At 42.7% G+C, this 24,512-nt stretch overlaps 1 protein-coding gene and 1 pseudogene across 2 annotated transcripts in view; one reads left to right on the top strand and one right to left on the bottom strand.

Moving 5' to 3' along the window:
• The window catches only part of GNL3L (G protein nucleolar 3 like), a 47,048-nt gene that overhangs the window by 8,324 nt on the left and 14,212 nt on the right, over positions 1-24,512 (top strand). For both annotated transcript variants that reach the window (XM_045832844.1, XM_045832853.1), the window contains exons 3-8: positions 5,934-5,974; positions 6,872-6,967; positions 7,672-7,788; positions 8,591-8,674; positions 13,997-14,132; positions 23,583-23,686. In XM_045832844.1, coding sequence (XP_045688800.1) covers positions 5,934-5,974; positions 6,872-6,967; positions 7,672-7,788; positions 8,591-8,674; positions 13,997-14,132; positions 23,583-23,686 — 578 coding nt within the window. The remainder of the gene's footprint in view (positions 1-5,933; positions 5,975-6,871; positions 6,968-7,671; positions 7,789-8,590; positions 8,675-13,996; positions 14,133-23,582; positions 23,687-24,512) is intronic.
• Positions 9,544-13,934, bottom strand: LOC123814523 (annotated as a pseudogene).

Below are 24,512 nucleotides of genomic sequence, written 5' to 3'. Positions count from 1 at the left end.
TAAGATTCTCTCCTTAGTTTTAATCTTGGGTAATGTAACTATTATGTGCCTTGGTGTCTGTGTCCTTGGGCCAACTATTTGGGACTCTCTGAGCTTCCTGGGCTTCCTAGAAGTCTATTTCTTTTGCCTGATTGGGGAAGTTCTTCATTAGTTTTTCAAATGAGTTTTTAATTTCTTGCTCTTCCTCTTCTCCTTCTGGCACCTCTATGATTTGGATGTTGGAATGTTTAAAGTGGTCCTGGAGGTTCCTAATCCTCTCCTCATTTTTCTGAATTCATGTTTCTTCATTCTGCTCTGGTTGAATGTTTATTTCTTCCTTCTGGTCCAAACCATGGCTTTGAGTCCTGGTTTCCTTCCCTTCACTGGTTGGTTATCTGTATATTGTTCTTTATTTGACTTTGCGTAGCTTTCACTTTTTCTTTTTTGTGACCACACTCAACCATTTCTGTGAGCATCCTGATTACCAGTGTTTTGAAGTCTGCATCTGATAGTTTGGCTGTCTCTTCATCGCTTAGTTCTGTTTTTGGAGGTTTGATCTGTTCTTTCATTTGGGCCATATTTTTTTGTCTTGTTGCACCTGTTACGTTGTAAGGGGCGGAGCCTTAGGTATGCACCATGGTGGGCAAGTTGCTGTGTTGTGGTGCTGTATGTGGGGGAGGGGTCCAAGAGGGAACAGTGTTGCTTGCTCAGCTCTCACCCCACTTTCAGTCACTTCCTCCACTACCAATAAGCAAATTGGGTCCTGCCGGTGCTGGTTTCTGGGTGGGAGCATTTGTGCAGTTCTAGGACCCTCTGGGCCCCTCCAATGAACTCTGGTATGAGGCTGGGAGTTTCTCCTGCTACCACAACCCCCAGAGATTTTTTATCCAGAGGTTTTGAGGCTTTCTTTTCCTGCACTGGAACCCTGGATTGCGAGGTATGTCTCACTCCCCAGTTGTTCCTCCCAGTTTATGCACACACAAATGTGGGACCACCAGCTGCTGCCTTCCTGCACGTCTTCTCTGCCCTGGCTGCCTGTCTCCACCCCTCCTACCCATCTGGATGAATGTTTCTTCTTTAACTCCTTGATTGTTGGACTTTGATATAGTTTGATTTTCTTGCAGTTTTTGTTATTTTTTGTTTTTAAATTTTCTGTTGTTCTTGTGGTTGTGTGTGGAGACAAAGTGTATCTACCTATGCCTCCATCTTGCCTGGAAATCTCTCCTATTTTACTTTTTTAACAAGAGGGTGAAATAGTATTGGTTTGGTGATGGTAAATCCAGAGTACATTTCCTGTATCTACTGGCCCCAAGGTATTTGTGTGCTGGAGAAAACAACAGCCATGTTCTAGAGGCCTGCAGGTGAAGCAGTATCCTCAGAGCTGAGTCTCTATTAAGGCAAGAGGCTGGGCAATTATTTCTGAGGAGAGATGGAAGAAGTAGGAGATTGCTGAACTCCCAAGTGGGAGGTTCACGGGGTATAGTGGGAAATTTGAAGCAGAGGCAGGAGGAGGATGTTGATGGTGGAGTTACTTGTAGACTGAGTATATTGGGATGTACTGGGGCAAGAGTATGGGAGATGATAGGTAAATGGGGATCTGTGCCTTTGACTATTGGTTGATGTCAGAGTTGGTAGGTAGAGACTTTGAAACTCAGAGAGATTTGAGAAAATTCTTCCAGGTCATATAGCTAGGCAGTTATTATGCTAGAATAGGGCTTAGGTGTGGCTTGCTACAAAATGATAGCTGTTTTCTGTCTGAGCTGTTAAAAAATAGATTTCCTGACCAGTGTAGTTCAGTTGATTGGGTATCATCCCTCAAAGCAAAAGGTTGTGGGTTTGATTCCCAGTCAGGGCACATGCCTGGGTGGCAGGTTCAGTCCGTGGTTTGGAGGATGTACAAGATGCAAGCAGGGGTTGTTTTTATGTCTCACATCAATGTTTCCATCTTTTCTCCCTCTTTTCCATCTCTCTAAAAAATAAATAAATAAAATATTTTTAAAAATAATAAAAAAATATTATTTTTTAGAGAGAAGGGAAGGGAAGGAGAAAGAGAAGGGGAGAAAGATCAGTGTGTTATTGCCTTTTATGCACCCTCTGCTGGGGACCTGGCCTGCAACCCAGGCATGTGCCCTGACAGGGAATCAAACTGATGATCTTTTGGTTCACAGGCCTGTGCTCAATCTACTGAGGGCTACACCAGCCAGGGCTACAAATAAAATCTTTAAAAATAAAAAAGATTAACAGGAACTCCTGAGTGCTGCAGTGCTGTGAGTGATGACTGCACCCTTCCCCTCTTGTCTCCTTCTCCTTCTCTCCTCCTTTCTCTTCTGAAGCCGATGTTTTCCTCCTCTCTACATGATGTACTGGGTTGATCAACAAGTCCATTACATCTCTACTGGGCTTAGTTGTTTTTAACTTCATTCAAAACAATTTTGTTACACTGTAAAATGCAGCATATCAGTGTGCATTTAAAAAGGAACAAAAATTGGTGAATTTTTGTGCAGCCGTTTTTAATATTCAAGATGGAAGAAAATATGCAACATTTTCAGCATATTATGCTTTATTATTTTAAGAAAGGTAAAAACACAACTGAAATGCGAAAAAATGATTTGTGCATTGCATGGGGAAGGTGCTGTGACTGATCAGATGTGTCAAAAGTGATTTGCGAAGTTTCTTGGTACTATTGACATTTTGACCAGATAATCTTTGCTGTGGGGCTGTTTGTATTACAATATGTTTAACAGCACCCCTGGCCTTTATAGACTAGAATCCAATAGTGGGAGATAGCTGACATACTCAAAATATCCAAATTAATAAAGTTCTTGGTGGAAATGAAAAATGTGTCTTTTATTTTACAGAAAAAATGTAATAGACTTCTTGGCCAACACAATATTTTCTTTCATTGTGTGCCTGTATCCAGACCAAGCTCTCAGTTTCCATGGAAGTTAGTCAGATGGAAATTATTGAGTAAAATGTCCAGATCTGGTTCATTCCAAACCTCACATTCTTTTCATTGCAACATGAATACTTTGGAAGAAAACGAGACTTGGTGGTCTTTTTTTGTTGTTGTTGTTGCAGGGAAATTTGAACCATTCACATTTGTTGCAATATGTTTGGTCTAATTTCTACCACCTTACTTTATGTTTTTGTTTATTTCTTCTTATTCCCTTATTTATTTACTTTTAAAGAATTGATCAAGTTTTAAAAAAATCCTCCACCAGTAATTATAGTTATGTTGGTAATTACATTTATATTGATAGCAAACTTAATTAAATTTAAATTTCTCTATCACTTTACTAGGTTAAATAACAACTATTTTTATCATGCTGTTTCAAAGTAAGACTTTCAGCATGCTTTAATGCTTTGGCTTTTCCAACCCCTATTGCTTGATTCCTGGATTTTGTTGAAATAATTTGGCATTTTAGTTCTGAGCTATTTTCTTACGATATTCTTCCTGGATTTTAAAAATCCTTAATATGTATCATAGTTCTTAGCTACATGAGTAGAAGTTTTTAAAGATTTAATGATAAGTTTTGATAGATTTCCTCCCCACCATTATTTATTTTCTTTAGCTTGAGATACTTATTCTGATTTAATTTTTATTTTTGCTAGTATACTTCCTCAAGTAGTTTTACCAGAAAGGGAACAGAGGTAGTAATCTTTACACATATGAAAATGTCTTTCTTTGAAACTTCATGTAAGAGTGATCTGTTGGTCAGGTATAGGAATTTAGCTTGGAACACAGTCCCTTATCTCAGAACTTGTAATGGTTATTCTCCTGTCTTCAGTGTTCAGAGATGCAGATTTGAGAAGGCTATCCACTTTTCTTGCCTTTGCTGGAAATTTGTTCTGTTTGGAAGTTTATAAGATTTTTCTCTTTATCCTTGGAGTTCAGAAATTTCAGTCAGGCTCTCTCTGGAACATGCCCATGCCTTTGTTCCCTCTTAGCGGTGCATTTTTACTTTTCTCTCCGTGCAACCAGGTGAGCAGCAGGCAGTGGTAGCTCGTTCTGGGCTTACCCCTGAAACTGTTTCCAAGGCCCCCTTTCCTCACTTTTCAGTGAGCTAACAGCAGCCCCATCTTGGCTCACTTCTTTCACTGTAACTTTTACTTCTCAGTGAGTCCACCCAGGGTGGCTTATTCCTTTCCTATAATGTTCCTAGAGATCTAAAGCAGAGCACCGCCTAGGCTCTCTCCTGTAACTCTCCTGTTGCTTCTCCCTACGTCTTTCCTTCCTGTCACCAGCTTTTAATAAATGTACTCTCAAAATTAAAAAAAAAAAGAAATTTCACTGTGATATCACAAGGATATGTCTTTTGTGTTAATCTTGGTGCTACATGAGCATTTCTAATCTGAAACCTCAAGCCTGTTTTCAACTAAAGGAACTTTTATTTATTATTTTTTAAAAAATGCTTCTCCATTGGTACCTTTTTTTCTTTCAGGAACTTCTGTTATTTATATACTAGCTCTCCTGGGTGTATTCATTTTATAAATTTACTCAAATTTACTCATATCCCTTGTTAAATTTTTTTTGTTTGTTTTAAGCAAGCACTTCCCTTGATTTTCCAACTTACTAATTTTATTGTTAGTGATGTCCTGTTTGTACTTCATCGTTTGAATTTTTATTCAATGTCAGGTTTTGGGGATCTTTATGTCACATAGTTCCTTTGCAGTATCTTGAATCTCCTTAAGAATTTACAGTTCAGTGGTTCTCTCTTATCCATGGTTTTGTGCTCTGCAGTTTCAGTTACTTGCAGTCAACTGCAGTCTGAAAATAATAATGGAAAACTCCAGAAATAAACAATTCATAAGTTTTAAATTGCACAGCATTCTGAGTAGCATAGTGAAATCTTGTGCCATCCAGTTTTGTCCCACCTGAGAAGTGAATCATTCTTTGGTCCAGAGTATCCACACTGTAGATGTTTCTCATCCATTAGTCACTTAGTAACTGTCTCTGTTATCAGATCGACTGCTGCAGTATCACAGTGCTTGTGTTTAAGTAACCATTATTTTACTTAATAATGGCCCCAAAAATGATTCCTTTAAGTGAAAAAGTATGTATGTATAGGGGAAAAGTTAGTACAATATTTATAAGGTTTGGTACTATTTGCAGTACTATTTGTGGGGGTCTTGGAATGAATATCTTGAAGATAAGGGGGAACTACTGTAGTATTTAAATTCTCTTGTTTCCTACATTAACTCTGGTATGAACTACATGATGTGATTAGGGAGCCTGTTCTGGTAATCTCAGCTTGGCCCTATGTTTGTTTATACCCTGAACTTCCAGAATCTTCCCCTGTAGGAATTTCTTTAGCCCCCTTGCAGGTGGTGAGAATTAAGGAAAGCCATTCTTCCCTAAGAGGCCAACTCTGAAGGGATTGACAGATGGGACTTCTCATTGAAGGTAGAGAGGCCTCTTAAATTTCTGGGCTTTGTTAAGGTTTGACGGGAGAAAGTGAGCTCTCTCCTCCTTGTATCCAAGGGAGGCCAAAGTTTAGCTTAATAGGGCAAGTCCCTTTGAAGGCAATGGCCTGAGCAGGGTTGGCAGGAAGGGGCAGTTCTCTCCCCATTTGCTGAGGGCATCTACCCTGGCTTAGTCAGCTGGGACTCCTCAGATCACTGTCCCATGCTGCCAACCCCTCACTTCAGCCTGGTGCTGAAATTGTTGAGTTGCCTCCTGCCAGAAGTTGGGGCATAGAGGAGTCCTAAGCAGATATTCAGGTCACTCTCTTCGTAGGATTCCTTGGGAATCATTTCAGTTTGCATTGAAATAATGCCCCAAGCATGATAACTAGTACTTCTTCTAAAGTGTTGATGCTGTGTCCCTGTTGGTCTTCTCCTGGGCCTAGACAGACATAGTGTCAGAGGCGTTCTTAGGTCCTAGTGTGGTCTGGCCTTGATTGAAGTGTCAACAAATGTTGGGTAGGTGAGTGATGGCTCTTTTTTTTTTCCAGAAAATAAAAAGCCAGGTAAAGGTTCCAAAGGCTGCAAGAAGGTAAGTTGGCTGCACTTTCACGTAAGGTGTGCCCCATTGTTGGGGTAAGCTAGGAACACATTGCCTGCTCTAGAAGAGGCCCACAGATGTTGGGTGACTTGAGACAGAGTACCACATTGGACTCAGTGGATCTGGCTTTTCTTCCCTCTCTGGGTGACTGCAGCAGAGCATCAGCAGCATTTATTAAAAGTTTATACCACAGGCCACGTGCTACATGTTTTAGATGAAGAAACTGAGCCTTAGTGAGAAAGTTCCTAGGTTCAAGGTCGTGCAGCTGGGACTTGAGTCTGTCTGAGTCCCAAGTCCCTATCATTTGTGGAGAGGAGAAAGGCCAGAACATAATCTTTGGCTCCAGCTCCTGGACCTCCTGGTCCTGCTACGAAAGGTGTTGGACAAGTAAGACTGGGGCCAGACAGAGCAGTGGTCCTCAAATTTTAGCATCGTTAAAGTTCTCACACTTTAACCAGGGCTCCAGAATTACCTGGAGGGCTGGTTAAAACACAGATTGCTGGGCCCTACCCCTGGGTTTCTGATTTAGTGGGTTTGTCGTGACATCCAAGAATTTGCATTTCCAACAAGTTCCCAGGCGTTGTTGGTTCTGGTCCAATGACCACACTTTGAGAACTACTTAGCTTTTCCCTTGGCCTTTACTTGGAAACCTTCCCTGTTGCACCCCCCTATTTCTTGGGATTCTTCAGTCAGTCCCTGCCTGGCTATGGGAGGGATGGTGTCTCTCTAGCCAGATGGGCATACCTTTGGGTCACAGCCGTTCTTTTTGCTTGCTCTTTTCCTTCCTTTCCCCCAACAACTACACTTCTGAGGAAAGGTGATTTCCATGGCTTCATTAGCTCTGTTTGATTTTTTTCCCTATTGTGTGGTGACCATCCTACAACACAGCATGGGAAGAAAACAGCTTCCAAGGTGGCCTCTGTTCCCCAGTTTGTTCACTCCAATGATCGTGCCATCCGGGAGGCTGGATTAAAGAAGAAGAGGGTAAGCCCTTTACCATAGGAGAGAGAGAGGTCTTGGCTTGAGTACCAGATCCACAGGAGGGGTAAATGGAAGAGTGAAGGCCAGAATGGTTGGGGTTGTAGGGGCTGTCGTGGAAGGGGGAAGAGAGGGTGTTGTTTTGATACTTGATTTAGTATCTGCATTTGCACACCTTCCAGTCCATTGCTGCCTGGCTTATGTTCCCTCCACTCCACTGAAATGCCTCCCTCCCCCAGCCTCATCAGAGCATTCTCTTACATCAGATTTATGGATAGTTTTCATCCCATCTGATCTGAATTCTCTGCATTTGAAAGATGCTTTCCTTGAAACACTCTCACTTTGACTTTCTTGTCATCTCACTCTCCTAGATATCCTCCTTCCTCTGTCAGTCTCTCTCTACTTTCTAAATGGTGGGGGAACCCACAACTTTGTTATCTTTCCCCTTTGGTCTTTAGGGATTCCTTCTGTCAGGAACCCATTCTCCCTCAGCTTCCCATACCCTGCTTTCCCTTCCTGCATCTCTGTCTTTTTCTTTTTCTCATACCCCTTGTCTCCTGCTATCATATCTGCTTTGTCCCTATATCCTTGGTCCTCCTACCTCTGCCGTGTCACACTGTTTCCTCCTTCTGTCATCTGCTGTTACACTTGGTCTCCCAACCCTCCCTTAGGCTGCAGACCTAGTCAGCTGCTGTGTGTTCACTTGTTAGGTTGAGGAGATGAGGGAGAAGCAGCAGGCTGCCCGGGAGCAGGAGAGACACAGACGCAGGACCCTTGAGAGCTACTGTCAGGATGTCCTGCGACGCCAGGAGGAGTTTGAGAGCAAGGTAAGAGAGCAGTCTTTGCCCCTGGGCAGGACTGGTGTGGGTTTCCTCAAAAGCATCTTTTGCTGCTGGTCTATGAAAAGGAAAGTGAAAGGGTGTTAGATGTTTGGAAGGGAAGTAGGGAATCTGTGCAGAGTGGATGGGAAAACAGTGAGGATGGAGGGAGGAAAGGAAGGTGAGAAGGAGGTAAAGGGCTATTTTGAGTCTTTTGTGTGGCTGAACAACTCTGGATAGGTCCTTTCTCCCAAGCTGGATCTCACAGATGGGTGGGGGAAGGGGCGGTTGGAAATGGGGGTAGGGAGATATAGGACTAGGGGAAGGGGGAGAGAGGAGGGGGGCTGAGTATGACAGGAGGGACGGAGTATGAGAGAGGAGTGTATATGTGAGGGAGATGTCCTCTTCCTTCTAGGGCTTCTTATTGCCTTTTTGGCACATATTCTTGTCTTATAAAATGTGCACTTTCCAACTCATAGTCCCTTTTCTAACATAAAGTACATATTTTTCCTTCCCCATTCCATGTCTGCCATAGCTTGTTTTTCTCACACCTTCCTCTCACATTCCTAACATGCCCATGTGCACACTCACGCCTCTGGTGCTCGAACACACACTTACACATAGGCACCATGTAGGTCTGTTTCTTCTTCTAGTTCCCAGCTTTGTTGACTGGTCAGTGCTACTCTTTGGTAGGCTAGGACTCACATGGCTCCCCAGCCTCACATGTTTCCCAAGCCCTGGCTCTCACTCTCTAATTCTGTCCCTCTTGCCCCAACCCCGGACCATTCTGTCTCTTTTTTTTTTCCTTTAGGAGGAAGTTTTGCAGGAATTAAATATGTTTCCTCAGCTGGATGATGAGGCCACAAGGAAGGCTTATTACAAGGAGTTCCGTAAGGTATGGGGACACATTTTTTAAAAAGTATTTTATTTATTTATTTTTAGAGAGAGGGGAAGGGAAGGAGAAGAGGAAGAGAATCATCAGTGTGTGGTTGCCTCTTACATGCTCCCAAATGGGAACCTGGCCTGTAACCCAGGCAGACTGGGAATTGAACTGGTTACCCTTTGGTCCGCAGGCTGGCGCTCAGTTCACTGAGCCACACCAGCCAGGATGGGGACCCATGGTTTTAAAAGAGAAATAACTGATTTTAATTTAACATACAGTAAATTCTAGGCATCTTTCAGCCTATAAAATATCAAAACTGTTGAAACAAGGCATAATTTATCCCCATTCTTGTTTTTTTTAAAAGATTTTATTTACTTATTTTTAGAGAGGGGGGAGGGAGAGAAACATGAATGTGTGGTTACCTCTCACATGCCCCCCTCACTGGGGACCTGGCCTGCAACCCAGGCATGTGCCCTGACTGGGAATCAAACCAGTGACATTGTGGTTTGCAGGCTGGCTCTCAATCCACTGAGCCACACCAGCCAGGGCTATCCCCATTCATGTTACATGGCTCCGGTTACAAAAATAATTTTTTAATGAAAAAGGTAAAACAAAAACAGAAGTCAGATTTTTTAAAAAGATTTTATTTATTTATTTTTAGAGAGGGAGGGGAGGGAGAAAGAGAGAGAGAGAGAGAAACATCAATGTGCAGTTGCTGGGAGCCATGGCCTGCAATCCAGGCATGTGCCCTGACTGGGAATCGAACCTGTGACACTTTGGTTCGCAGCCCGTGCTCAATCCACTGAACTACACCAGTGAGGGCTAGAAGTCAGATTTTTTTAAAAAAGTGTATTAAAATATTTCCATGAGACTCATCAAAGTTATTCCTTATTCTACAAAATAGCACCAGTAAGATGATCAAAAGGTGTTAAAAACCATTGCAATGGCACTTCTGAAATGCAACTTGTCTGACTTCCTGTTATCCCTAAAAACAATTTATCATGTAATAAAATAAGAAAGACTTTAAAATCTCTGGAGGGAGGGTTGAACTTTTATTGTAATTTCTTCCTTGCAGTCTCTTAGATGAGGGGAAGGTGTGAGAAATATGCTTCTGCCCTGGCTGTCACTGCTTCTGAATTCAGAGAAAGCCTGAGGAATCAGGGTCACACTTCTAATCTGGGAGACTGTGTCTGCAGAAGTCTGGAGGGTACATTTGGGTGGTGGGGGTCCTTACCTAAACCTGCCCCTTTAGTCCCCTCACATAGGGAAGAGATAGCAGAAGCCGTTCCTGCCTACATAATATTTGTCAGCTTATAACCCAACCCACCCCCCTTCCTGAGCTTCCAGGAGGGTTCTGTTGCAGTCAGTGGGAGGGATTTAGCTAAGGTTAGCCCTGCCTTTGGGTCTATGGGAAGAAATAGCCCTGAATGTGAGGATAAGGTCATCCCTGCTGAAATCATCATTATTGTGGAAAATATTCTCAGTGGGCCCCCAACAGTGAATCCCAGCCCCTTATATTGGGTCCAGGGGAACATGCTGGGTAAAATTCAAGCATGATAGACATCATTTCCTCTTCTGCTTTAGAAAAAATCGTCCCAGACCTTTAAAATGTCCCTGAGCTACATGTCTACCATTGTACACTCCTGGAAGCAAGTTGCCATAGACGTTTAAAAAAAAGTCTCCCAGTAACTGTCTCAGGTGACTTTCAGCCTTAACCTGAGTATTGGAGAGCTGTTGGCACTGTGGTTTTGGTATATTAGCCATTGTTGTTGAGTGGTAAACCCAGGAGGGAGCAAAAAGCCATTTTTTTACTACTTCAAGCTTCAGAGATTTTGAAGACAAAATGAGCACTGTGTTTGGCCACTCTAAGCAGCCAAGTAGAATTGTGCACAAGAAGGTGGCTCCTTGGGCTCCCCTTGCCAGGAGGGCATCAGGTGATTCTGGCGAGGTATATGGTGTGACCCCACACAGCTGAGCTGAGAAAGGGCAGAGCCTGGGATGCATCTCCTGGCTTCTGGTTCTGCTCCATACACCCCAGTGCCCCCGAGTCCCTGGAGGAGTATCCAAGGAAAAGTAGTCCTTCAGGGGTGCAAAGAGGTGTCAGGTGACAGGCATACTCCAGGACTTCCTGAGCAGCTTCTGGTGGGCACCATGGCCCATGTGGGATACACCTGTGTAGTGTACAGGGAAGCTGAAGATCCTTTCTAGCTCAGTGTACCACAGAACATCTTCTTTGCCATTCAGGACAACAGGGAAAAGTTTTTTTCCCCTGTCTGATTGAGTTTGACTTGGTGGTTATTGTCTGTACTTTCTTTTATCTTAAGATTTTATTTATTTATTTTTAGAAGGAGAGGAAGGGAGGGAGGAAGAGAGGGAGAGAAACATCAGTGTATGGTTGCCTCTCATGTGGCCCCCACTGGGGATCTGGCCTGCAACCTAGGCATGTGCCCTGACTGGGAATTGAACAGGTGACCCTTTGGCTCATAGTCTGCGCTCAATCCACTGAGATACACCAGCCAGGGCTATCTGCACTTTCTTTAACTTTGCTGTCCTCTTGAACTCCAAGCAGTCCTGCAGCTAGAGTTTATCATTTTTTTGATGCTATCAAGGGCCTGTTCGTCTAGGGCAGGTTGTCCCAGAAGCATTGGGCCCAGTGAGCAGCAGACACTTTGGTGGCATCATTCATCACTGGATTACACTCCAGGAGCCAAGAGATGTCCCTCTTGTTGCCAGCCTTCGTGGCTACCACATTCTCAGACATCCAGAAGAAGGTCCTCACTGTCCTTGGGGCATGAGTAATTCAGGAGGTGAGGTGGTAGAACTCGAAGAAAGGTCAGCCTGTGCCCTCATAAAGGTCTTTCATGGCAGGGTTCACATTTGAGAGATCATTACACAGGCTTCCACCAATCACCAAGTCAAAGCATCCCCATTCTTCATTATTTTTCTTCGTGATGTTGCTGATGTCATTCACATATTTGATAGTGCCTTCGTGCTTAACAGTGCTGATGGCGATGGACTCTTCATGTATTTCAGAGGTGACATACTTCTCTACTTTGATGCCCAGTTCTTTGAGGACCAAGTACCCTGTGGCAGTTTAATCAAACAGGGACAAGATGCAAATGGGTTGCCTTCGGGCTGCATGAATCACAGGGTATAACCTGGGGCTTCATATTTGAGACTGGTGTCACTGGTGAAGAAGGGCTGCAGGTGCACATTCCTGTCTTTCTGGCGCTGCAAGACCTTGTGACAGTGCTGAGGGAGGCATATGTAGCAACTCCAGGGCTCCTGCAACTTGGCATGCGCTGCTGTGCCTGTGCCCCCCAGCACCTCCAAGCACTCCACACAGAAACACTGGCAGCAGCTTATGTTGCTCATAAGGAACAGCTCGTGGCCCTCACGGCACACACAGTGCAGTAGGACTAGTAGCCATCATCATCGTACATGTAGAACAGCTTGAGAAACCAGTCCTAGCATGTCTGGCAGAGCGCACCCTCAACAAGAAGGTGGAAGGACACAGGTTGTTTTTTTTTTTTTAAACCACAGGACAAACAGCTGTCTTCCAGACTACTTGTATGTGTTGGCAACGTCCAAAGCCATTTGCTCTCAATCTTGGTCCTCTTCTCGTTCTTTGCCATTGTAGCAATTTGTCTTGAGGTGCTTGGATGGGGGGCAGTAGTCAGGGGAGGTGACCAAGTCATCAGGTGTGCATCTTCGAGTCTTGTTCTCATATTTCCTTGATTCTCAGTCCCCATTGCCTGCTTTATGCACCTTCGACTTACTAACCTCTGGTTGCTTGTTTGTTAGGTTTGAGGCCCTTGATCCTGGTGGACTTGAAGCCCCCATGGCCCTACTCTAACATGGGCTTCAGCTGTCCCTACAATGCATCTCTGGGGCTGTTGGGGAAGGTCTCACCAGCCCGCACGCTGGCTTTCTCCAGAGCATGGTGCATGGCCTTCCTATAAGAGACCAGCTTATTGAAGGTTGCCAGATCAAAGTGCTGGTTGAATAGCCCCAAGGCCACCAGCTTATCTGTGGAGAAGTTAGAGAGCTTGCCGTCACCAAACCACTAGACCCACTGCATGCCATTCATGGCCTGGGGCTTGGAGGTGGCCTTTCAAGACACCACTATGGCAGGTCACCAGGAGAAACCCTTGATCTTTCCCCACACGAGGTCCCCTATTCTAAACTCCTTCCCACCCTGATACTCTGTGCCATCTGTATCTTTGCCCTCTGCATCCACCTGTGGGAAGTCCAAGTTCTCCTGTTGGCTGTCCTGGGCCAGGCGGGTGTAAGGGGTACTGCTGTTTTGGGGCACTACATTGTCATCTGTGAGGTTGATGGTGAGGTAGGGGCTGTCCAGGGCATAGCCATTGTGCACCTACTGAGGAAGCTGCCTGCCGCCTCAGGGACCAGGTAGCTAAGAACTCCACCAGGGACTCTTCCATGTGATGTGATTGTAACCTTGTCAGCCTCTGGTAGAATGTAGGGAGAGCCTGTGCTTCTTTTGGCTAGAGGAACTGGTGTTACTTGGGGTTCAGACACCTGGGCTTTCAGACAGTCCTGGTTTCACAAAGAGTTTGGCATCTCTTGCATGGCAGAGCCATCTCCGCCTTCCCCTTCATCTCCATCACCCGTTAGATCCTGAGTATAACTTAGTAGGCTAGAGATCTCCCTCTTGGACAGTTGTGAACTTGATTTGTGGCATCCCATTTCTGGGGTGCTGACAGCCTCCAGGATTGGGTATGAGGGTGTGTCCTTGGAGTAAGAAGACTGGTCACTGCAGCCCTCATTGGTGATGATGGAGTCCTCCCTCCTGCTGGTGTCCTCCTCTGTTGAATTGTCTGGTGTCTCCTCCCTTCATTGTTTCCTGCCAAGAGGCTGACTTGGGCATGGCTCCCATGGAGCCATGGTCCTGACAGGCTCGCACGAGGCCAGTGGGAGGCTGTGCACAGTGCTTGGCTTACGAATCTCCAGTGATCACCTTTTACTTGGGCCACTTAACCCCCGTGCTGCTGGCCAGGCATGGCCGCTCCCTTATCAGCCTGCCAGTGGACTGGTAGTATAGGTCAGAGATACTTGGAGTGTTGTCCACGTGGCCTGTGGCCGGTAGGGTGGGGGGCAGCTGCTGCAAGGAAGTAGCGCGGGCCAGACAGGGCAGAGCAGGAGGCTTGGACACCCATTTCTTAAGGCCCTTTAGGGAATGCACCAGTCTAGTTTCATTTCCCCCATTTCTATTTCTGCCGACTGAGATGTAGACCTTTTTTTTTTTCATGGGCCTGTGTGGTTACTACCCAGTCCTTTCCCTGCCTTCATCTCTCATCCTCTGCCCTGCAGGTGGTGGAGTACTCTGATGTGATTTTGGAAGTTCTGGATGCCAGGGACCCATTGGGCTGTCGCTGCTTCCAGATGGAGGAGGCTGTCCTGCAGGCAGAAGGCAACAAGAAGCTGGTCCTGGTCTTGAATAAGATTGGTGGGTATTGAGAAGGAGTAGGTAAGGCAGGGCAGGGGCCAGGCCTCCTTGAAAGATTAGCTCAGACCAGATCCTGAGACCGAGCAATTCAGTGGTATGCTTAAGAGTTGTGCAAGGTAGGAATTTTTGTTCCAGTTTTTAAAGCCAGGTATCGGGGAGGTGAAATCATTTGTCTAAAGATGCACACAGAGTGTAGCAGAAGTGGGGAATGGAGTTCAAGCCTTTGTGCCTTTGATTTCCCCCTTCTTGCCATTTTGAGCTATATCTAACTGGCCAATCCTGGAAAGTTTCTGTCTTCCCTAAGCTGGAACCCCAGGACTAGGGCATGGGCTCAGGAGTCATTCAGGTCTAGGTTTGATACCATTTGTGCTATATTTTTTCAAATTAAAAAAAAATTATGGTTGACACTATTACAGATGTCCCCCATTTGGCCTCTTTTCCCACCACCAAGCCCCCCACTGCAATTTTTTTCTTTTTTAAAAATATATTTTATTGATTATGCTATTACAGTTGTTCCATTTCCCCACTTCACTCCCCCTCACCCTGCACACCCCCTCTCACCCACATCCCCCCTCTCCTGCTTTAGTTCATGTCCATGGGTTGTACATACAAGTTCTTTGGCTTCTACATTTCCCATACTATTCTTACCCTCCCCCTGTCTATTTTCTACCTACCATCTATGCTACTTATTCTCTGTACCTTTTCCCCCTCTCTCCTCCTCCCACTCCCCTGTTGATAACCCTCCATGTGATCTCCATTTCTGTGGGTCTGTTCCTGTTCTAGTTGTTTGCCTAGTTTGCTTTTGTTTTAGGTGTGGTTGTTAATAACTGTGAGTTTGCTGTTATTTTACTGTACATGCTTTTTATCCTCTTTTTCTTAGGTAAGTCCCTTTAACATTTCATATAATAAGGGCTTGGTGATGATGAACTCCTTGAACTTGACCTTATCTGAGAAGCACTTTATCTGCCCTTCCATTCTAAATGAAAGCTTTGCTGGATAGAGCAATCTGGGATGGAGGTCCTTGTCTTTCATGACTTGGAATCCTTCTTTCCAGCCCCTTCTTGCCTGTAAGGTCTCTTTTGAGGAATCAGCTGACAATCTGATGGGAACTCCTTTGTAGGTAACTGTCTCCTTTTCTCTTGCTGCTTCTGGGATTCTCTCCTCAATTTTAATATTGGGTAAACTAATTAAGATGTGCCTTTGTGTGTTCCTCCTTGGGTCCAACTTCTTTGGGACTTTCTGAGCTTCCTGGACTTCTGAAAGTCTATTTCCTTTGCCAGATTGGGAAAGTTCTCATTTATTGTTTGTTCAAATAACTTTCCCACTTGCTCTTCCTCTTCTCCTTCTGGTACCCCTATAATTCGGATGTTGGGAAGTTTAAAGATGTCCTGGAGGTTCCTAAGCCTCTCCTCGTTTTTTTCAATTCTTGTGTCTTCATTCTTTTCTAATTGGATGTTTGTTTCTTCCTTCTGGTGCGCACCGTTGATTTGAGTCCGTTTCCTTCCCATCACTCTTGGTTCCCTGTACATTTTCCTTTATTTCACTTAGCGTAGCCTTCATCTTTTCATCTAATTTGTGACCAAATTCAACCAATTCTGTGAGCATCCTGATCATCAGTGTTTTGAACTGTGCATCTGATAGGTTGGCTATCTCTTTGTTGCTTAGTTGTATATTTTCTGGAGCTTTGATCTGTTCCTTCATTTGGGCCATTTCTTTTGTCTTGACGTGCCTGTTATACATGGTGAGGGGCAGAGCCTTATGTGTTCACCAGGGCAAGGGAACCCACATGGCTGTGTTGTGATGCTGTATGTGGGGGAGGTATCTGAGAGGGAACAATGGCACTTGCTCAGCTCTCTGCCGGATTTCATTCACTTCCCCTGCTACCCACAAGCAAATTGGGCCCTTCTGGTGTTGATTCCTGGGTGGGTGGGTTTGTGTGTGTTCTAGGACCCTGTGGGTCTCTCCATTGAACTCTCCTGTGAGGCTGGTTGTTTCTCCTGGCACCTCAACCCCACAGGTGTTTTCAATCAGTGTTTTGAGGCTTTATTTCCTGGTGCTGGAGTCCTGGGTTGCGTAGTCTATCCTGCTACCCAGTTGTTTCTCTGCACATGAATGTGGGACTGCCCAGTCTGCAATCCACCATGTCACTGGATCTGTACGCTGCTGCCTTGCTGGCCAGCTACAGCCTTGCATGCCCCATTCCACAATCAACCACCTCCCTGGGTCCACCAGACGCCGCCTTGCCATGAATCCTCTCTGCCCGGCTGCCTGTCTCTGCCCCTCCTACCAGTCTGAATGAATGTCTTCTTTAACTGCTTGGTTGTTGGACTTCCATACAGTTCGATTCTGTCAGTCCTGGTTGTTTTTTGTTTTTAAATTGTTGTCCTTCTTTTGGTTGTGCGATGAGGCACAGTGTGTTTACCTATGCCTCTATCTTCCAAATTTTTAATAAAAATTTTGATAAGAACATGTTCCAAGTGCATAAGTAAATGGCCGCATAATGTTAGATGGATGGGTGTAGCACTAGTTAGTGAACTAATTTCATATTGATAAGTATTTAGCCACAGGAAGCATTCTTGTACATTTTCTCACTCATGTGATAAGCATCATAGGAATAAAACATAGAAATGAAATTGCTGAATCAAAGAGTGTTCCTCTTTTAACTGTTACGTTATACAACCTGCTTTCTAGAAGAATTGTATGAACTTACCTTTCCAGAATGTGAATACCCATTTTCTTTTTCCTATCATTTTTTTATTGATGTTCAAATACAGTTGTCTCCATTTTCCCACCACTACTTTCCTCCTCCCCACCCACTCCCACTTTCAATTCCACCCCCCTTCAGCTTTGTCAATGGGTCCTTTATACATGTTCTTTGATGACCCTTTCCTTTCTTTCCTCTGTTATTTCCCTTCCTCCTCCCCTCTGGTTACTCTAAGATTGTTCTTAATTTCAGTGTCTCTGGTTATATTTTGCTTGGTTGTTTGTTTTGTTAATTAGGTTTGACTTATAGGTGAGATCATATGGTATTTGTCTTTCACTGTCTGGCTTCACTTAGCATAATGCTCTCCAGTTCTATCTATCCTGTCACAAAGGGTAGGAGCTCCTTTCTGCTGTGTAGTATTCCATTGTATAAATGTACCACAGTCTTTTGATCCACTCATTTCCTGACGGGCACCTAGGTTGCTTTCAGAACTGGGCTATTGTAAATTGTGCTGCTGTGAACATTGGGGTGCATAGGTTCTTTTGAATTGGTGATTCAGGATTCTTAGGGTATAATCCCAGCAGTGGAATTGTTGGGTGAAAAGGCAACTCCATTTTTCGTTTTTTGAGGAAATTCCATACTGTTTTCCACAATGGCTGCACCAGTCTGCATTCCCACCAACTGTTCACTAGGGTTCCCTTTTCTCCACAACCTTGTCAGCATTTATTGTTCATTGATTTATGATGGCCATTCTGACCCATGTGAAGTGGTATCTCATTGTGGTTTTAATTTGCATCTCTCTAATGGCTAGTTATGCTGATCATCCTTTCATATGTCTCTGGGCCCTCTGGATGTCCTCCTTGGAGAAATATCTGCTCAGGTCCTTTGCCCATTTTTTAATTTGATTGGTTGTCTTTGTAATGTGGAGTCGTGTGACTTCTTTTTATATTTTGGAGATCAAACCCTTGTCAGAATTATCATTGGCAAATATATTTTCCCATACAGTTAGTTCCCTTTTCATTTTGCTGATGTTTTCTTTAGTTGTACAAAAGGTTTTTATTTTGATGAAGTCCTATTTGTTTATTCTTTCCTTCATGTCCCTTACTCTAGGGGACATATTAGTTAAAATATTGCTGCATGGAATATCTGGGATTTTCCTGCATATGTTCTCCTCTAGGACTTTATGGTATCATGACTTATATTTAAGTCTTTTATCCATCTTGAGTTTATTTTTGTGTATGGTGTAAGTTGGTGGTTGAGTTTCCTTTTTTTTCATGTAGCTGTCCAGATCTCCCAACACCATTTGTTGAAGGGGCTATTTTTACTCCATTTTATGCTTCTGTCTCTTTTGTTGAATATTAATTGACGATAGAGATTTGATTACTGCTTCAATTTCTTTTGCTGTTATTGGTTTGTTCAGGCTTTCTGCTTCTTTTCCATTGAGTTTTGGAAGATTATACTTTTCTAGAAATTTGTCCATTTAATCTAGGTTTTCAAATTTCTTGGCATATTGTTCTTCATAGTAATTTCTTACAATCCTTTGTATTTCTGTGGTATCAGTTGTAATCTCTCCTCTTTCATTTCTGATTGTGTTTAATTGGGTCCTCTCACTTTTTTTTTCTTTTTATTGATTTTACAGTTTTCTGTCTTTTACTCCCATCCCAGCCCACCCCACCTCCCTCCCATTTCCACTCCTCGCTAGTTTTTGTCCATGTGTCTTTTATACTTTTTTTCTTGATGAATCTGCTTAAAGGCTTGTCGATTTTGTTTATGTTTTCAAAGAACCAGCTCCTGAATTTATTGATCTTTAGATCTGTACTTTCAGTCTCTGTGTCATTTAATTCTGCTCTGATCTGGGTTGTTTCCTGTTTTCTACTTGCTCTGGGCTTTGTTTTTTGTTGTTCCTCCAGTTTTTTTCTATGTAGGGTTAGGTTATTTATTTGAAATGTTTCTTTCTTTTTTAGGTAGGTCCATATTGTTATGAACTTACCTCTCTGGACTGCCTTCGCTGTGTCCCATGAGTTTTAGAGTGTTGTGAGTTCACTTTCATTTGTTTCCAGAAACATTTTGATTTCTTCTTTGATCTCATTCTTAACCCATTCATTGTTTAGTAGCATGCTATTCAATCTCCATGAGTTTGAATGTTTTTGAGTTTTTTCCTTGAGGTTGTTTTCTAGTTTCAGGCCCTTGTGGTCTGAGAAAGTACTTGATATGATTTCAGTTTTCTTGAATTTATTGAGGCTTGTTTTGTGTCCTTTCATGTGGTCTATCTTTTAAAATATTCTGTGTGCATTTGAATAGAATGTATATTTTGCTTCTTTGGGAAGTCCATTTGATCTAGGGCATTGTTCAATGCCACAATATCCTTGTTGATATTTGTTTGGAAGATCTACCCATTGTTGACATTGGAGTGTTGAAATCTCCTAGTGTAAGTGTGTTGTTGTCTATATCTTTCTGAAGTCTTCCAAGATTTTCCTTATATATTTGGGTGCTCCTATATTGGGTGCATATATGTTTTAATGTTTATGTCTTCTTTTTTTTAAGATTTTATTTATTTATTTTTAGAGATTGGAGAAGGGAGGGAGAAAGAGAGGGAGAGAAACATTGGTGTGTGGTTGCCTCTCACGTAGGCCCCACTGGGGACCTGGCCTGCAACCCAGGCATGTGCCTTGACTGGGAATCGAATTGGCAACCCTTTGGTTTGCAGCCCGCACTCAATCCACTGAGCTACACCAGCCAGGGCTGTTTATGTCTTCTTTATGGATTCTTCCCTTGAGTATTGTGAAGTGTCCTTCTGGGTTTCTCTTTATGGCCTTTGATTTGAAGTCTTTTTTTGTCAGATATAAGTATTGCTACCCCGGCTTTTTTTTTCTGTCTGTTTACTTGGAATATTTTTTTCATTCTTTCACTTTCGGTCTGTTATAGATATTTTGTTCTGTGGTGAATCTCTTACAGGCAGCATAAGTGTGGGCCATGTTTTCTTATCCATTCAGATACCCTATGTCTTTTGAGTGAAGCATTTAATCCATTTACGCTCAAGGTTGTTATTGATAGGTACTTATTCATTGCCATTTTACTCCCTTCATACCTATGTTCCTCTCAGTTTTTCTTCCTCTTCTAAAAGCAGTCCCTTTAGCATATCTTGCAGTGTTGGTTAGGTGGAGGTGTATTGTTTTAGCCCCTTGACTTGGAAGGTCCTTATTTGGCCTTCCATTTTAAATAAGACCCTTGCTGGGTAGAGTAGACTTGGTTACAGGCCTTTGCTTTTTATTACTTGGAATATTTCTTGCCATTCCCTTCTGGCTTGTAATGTTTCTTTTGAGAAGTCAGCTGCTAGCCGTACTGGGGCTTCCTTGTATGTTACTTCCTGTTCCTCCCTTGGTGCCTTTAAGATTCTGACTTCGACTTTGAATATTTTCATTTTAATTATGATGTGCCTTGCAGTGGGCCCTTTTTGGTTCCTCTTGATTGGGACCCTCTGTGCTTCCTGAACTTGTGTGGCTTTTGCTCTCATCAAATTAGGGAAGTTTGCCATCATTACTTTTTGAAACAGCTTTTCTATCCCTTGCTCTTCTTCTCCTTCTGGTATCCCTATTATATGGATATTCTTATGTATCATGTTGTCCTGTGGTTCTCTTAACCTCTCTTCACTCTTTTTGAGTCTTTTTTCCTCTTCTTGCTCTTTTTGGGAGTTTTTTTCTACCTTGTCCTCCTTTTCGCTGATTCAATCCTCCGCTTCATCTAGCTTGCTTTTGATTCCTTCTACTGTATTCTTCAATTTAGAAGTTGTATTCATTTTCTCTTGGCCCTTGTTAATTGTTGCTATGTCCCTTTTTATGCTGATATAGTTTGTAGTAAGTTCCTTGTAGTTTCCCTGTACTTTTTGGTAATTCACACTGAGCTCATTGAGCTTCCTTACAACCATTGCTTTGAATTCATTATCTGATAGTTGACTTGCCTCTATTTCATTCTGAGGATTCTTCCTTTCCTTTTGATTGGGGTTTGTTTCTTTGTCTTCCCATTATTTGTAGGGCCCTTCTTGCTTGCTTCTGCTTTTTAAATTGATCTGTTTTGACTTTTTGACTTTGTGTTATGAACTTCTATGGTAGGAGGCGTGTGAGTTTCAGTGGTGCAGTCTTCTTGATCTCCTGAACTTGATGCTCTTAGGATGCCCTTTATACATTTTATGCTGGTTCTCTGGATGTAATTGGGTTTTGATTATTGTTGGGTCATTCTTTAGTGGGTCCTTTTCTCCAGCTCATTGTCTAATGGTCACTACACCCACCATGTCTTATGTGCTGTTGTGCAGGTGCTGCTAGTACAAAACCACACAGCCCAGGAAACAAACCCATACTCACAAATATAATTACCCCCCACAATCCCACTATGAACAGCAAATGAGCCAGGTTAATAAGGGTGTCAAGAGATTAAGACAGTTATAAGAAGCGAGAGCAATATGAGATGACCTACTGAAAGAAAAATGATTCTGATAATGTAGGGAGAAACAATAACAAGAGTTGGAACAATGGTATGAGAGAAGGTATAATTTACCTCATGAATAAAAAAGGGAATGAAGAATGTGGAATGGAGTGTGAGAAGGGAATCACATAGTATTAGGTTTAAACAGAAACTAAAATAATGTAAAATAAAATAAAGTAAGAGAGAGAAAGAAAAAGGAGAAATAGTAAATAATTAATAAAAATATAGGAGCTGCATTGGAGAGAAAGATCCGCCATAGTACTATCAACAACAAATGAGCTAAAAGTAATATAGGTGGTATGGGAATAAGAGTGGAAAAAAGAAACAAATTGTAAGAGATGTTTAGAGGAATGGGAAGTGATTTTGAAATGATAGAGGTAGAGGGAATACTAAGAGTGAGGAAGAAAAACAAGGCTAAGAGAGGGAAAAATTAAAATTTGGGATGTAATTAAGAACAGAAAAAGAAAAAGATTAAAGAAAAATAAAAAGGCAGCATGAAAGAGAAATAAAGACAAAAAAACAGGCTAAGACAGCAAAATTAAAATTTGAGATGAAAAAAAAAAGTGTAGGAGAAGGGGACCAGTAAAATTTGGTATTTGAAATATAGAATAGTGAAGGTCTAGAGATAAAATTTGAAAAACAATGCAGTAACAACTACCCTACTCACAACCAACTAGTAGAGATTGTTAAAGGTGGAGAGAGAACGTGGGTATTTTAAGAGTGGGAAAAAAGGATGTGAGATGATTATTAACAAGAATATTGGTTTTGTGTGTCTGGACTGGGGAGAAATAGTAAGAATGCGGAATGGAAACAAGTTGTAGCAAGAGAGAAAACAAAATTTGAAATGAAAATAATGCAAGGAAAGAAGGTAAAATAGGCTAAGAGGAGGAAAGGGCAAACTATGTTAATTGAAATACACTGTAATATAAAATCTAGTGACTTAATATGTACAAATTTGCTTGATGAGAAATGAATGTGAAAAAGCTATGCATGAAAGAAAATATCACAAATCATGGAGAAGACCACAGTGGTTTTCATCTCAGGAGCCTCTAGTATTTACCACTGTTTTTTCTTTCTGGATCTGCCTCTGGTGATGTCAGATGTTGACCCCATCTGACCTTAGGTAGCCTGTGGATACTTCCAGTGATTTGTTGTCCCTAGCTATCTCCTTCAATTGTTAATGTGGTCACTCTGCACTCATCAGTCAGGCTTAAGCATCAAAGGGCCAGGGCAGAGACCATCCTGGCATCAGGCTACTGTTTCCCCTCAGGCTGCTGCAGCTTGGAGGGGAGTGGTCTGCCTGAGCATGATGGCTGCTGCATATGGGGGATGACTCAGTACCTGATCCTGGCGTCTACTCTTGCAGTTCTCTCCCTTAAGCTTTAGTCCTTAGTCTCTTCTCAGGTGTCACCAGCCCACTCTGCTGCCACCTTTGCCAGAGCTCAGGGTAGTGGCTGGAAATGAAAATTTGTGCATTGACCTTTTAAATGGCTCTTGCATCTCCAGCAATCTATCTCTGCAACCCTGCCGCTTCTTGCTGCTGGTTTGCTATCTGTGTACTTTTTGGACTCTGGTGCTCTAGGCTGGGAATCTTAGTTTAGGGGTTAGACCCCATTCTTCTCGGGGGTCCAACTGGGTGCTTAATTATCTCTGCGGTGCTGCTGCCCGTGGGCACCCAGCTAACCCTCTCAAGTCTCTGCTGCACTCCTTTCCACTCAGGTTGTTCCGAAGCTGATCCCAGTTGAGCTGTTTTGTCTGGAATCTTGGACAAATTATATCATCCAAGAGCTTCCATTTCTGTAGCTGTAAAATGGGCTGTGATTTTCCTAACCACATAAGGTTTTTATGAGAATAATAAATTTCTTGGTATATGTGTGGTCAGTACCTCACAAATGGTAGTCATTTTTGTCCATGCTATTCTTGACATTTGGTCCATACTAGAATGATTCAGAGTAAGGATGGGAAGCATAATCTTTGGGAGGCCTCTGGCATGCTGGGCACCCTGGCTTGGAAGAAAGGCATCTGGGAACAACTAGTTTTCCCATTCTCCTTGATGGAATAGAGGTCCCACCAAGAAAGGCCAGCTGGTCCCCTAGAATAGGATGTCCTTTCTAACTCTGATGTTGGGACTGGACAGGGAGTGGCAGGGTCAGGGAGATATCTGTTGGCAGGAGGTGGGCCTAGCCTTGGCTACAGGTAGATGCCTCTTTGGAGTGAGCCATTGAGCTCATGTTCTTACTAGTTCTATCTGTTCCTGTTTTCCCCAGACCTGGTCCCCAAGGAGATTGTGGAGAAGTGGCTGGATTACCTTCGGAATGAGCTGCCAACCGTGGCTTTCAAGGCCAGCACTCAGCATCAGGTCAAAAACCTGGTAAGCTGGACCCAAGGGACATCTAGATCCTTTCAGGGTAGTCTGGGGCCAGGGATGGGGAATCATGACTTGGACTGGGGTCTCCAGCTCTGTGGTAATTGAATTGGGCCTTCAACTTGGAGATTTTTGCTTTACTGAATGACTTAATATTAGTTTCATTCCATTTCTTCCTACATTATTACTCTTTAGGTTACATTTTTTTAAAGATATAAGGGTAATACAAATTGGAAAATACAGTTAGTTAACTTTGTTAAATTTTAAAATACATGACTATTTGTTTTCTCTTTAAAACATCACATTACTTTCTAATTGTATCATTAACACAAATACATTTTTATTGTAAAATATTAAAGTATACTGAAACATTGGTTGCTTCTAGGGGGAGAAACTGGGTGCTGGGGACATTTTTTCAATTTTGTACCAGGTGTAAAACTTACTTATTAAAAAGTAAAGTAGAACAAATAAAAACTAATATAGCTAAAACTTAAATACCTCTTCAACATTACCCCTAATTCCAATCTCCTTTATCCATATATAATCAGAAGTAACCACCATTGTCAGTATGAAGGGATCCAGATATTTTTCTGTATTTTATATATTACAGGAAAGTATATATAAAGGGAAAATAGTGTTTGTAGGTATAATGTGTTATCCTACAGCTTGCTTTATTTTCCTTGGAGATCTTTTTATAGAGATCTACCTTTTGATGCTCAATAAAATTAATTTCCCATTTTTTATTGTTATAACCAGTACGTCAACACACACTCTTGCACATGTTTGTATAGGTTACGTATTGAGGTGGAGAGGCTGGGTCATAGGCTTTATG

Source organism: Phyllostomus hastatus, unplaced genomic scaffold (assembly GCF_019186645.2).
Source record: "Phyllostomus hastatus isolate PE091 unplaced genomic scaffold, TTU_PhHast_1.1 phas_contig_10, whole genome shotgun sequence".
Taxonomy (NCBI): Eukaryota; Metazoa; Chordata; class Mammalia; order Chiroptera; family Phyllostomidae; genus Phyllostomus; species Phyllostomus hastatus.
The sequence above is the reverse complement of the archived record's forward strand: the minus strand, read 5'-3'. Positions and strand labels throughout refer to the sequence as shown.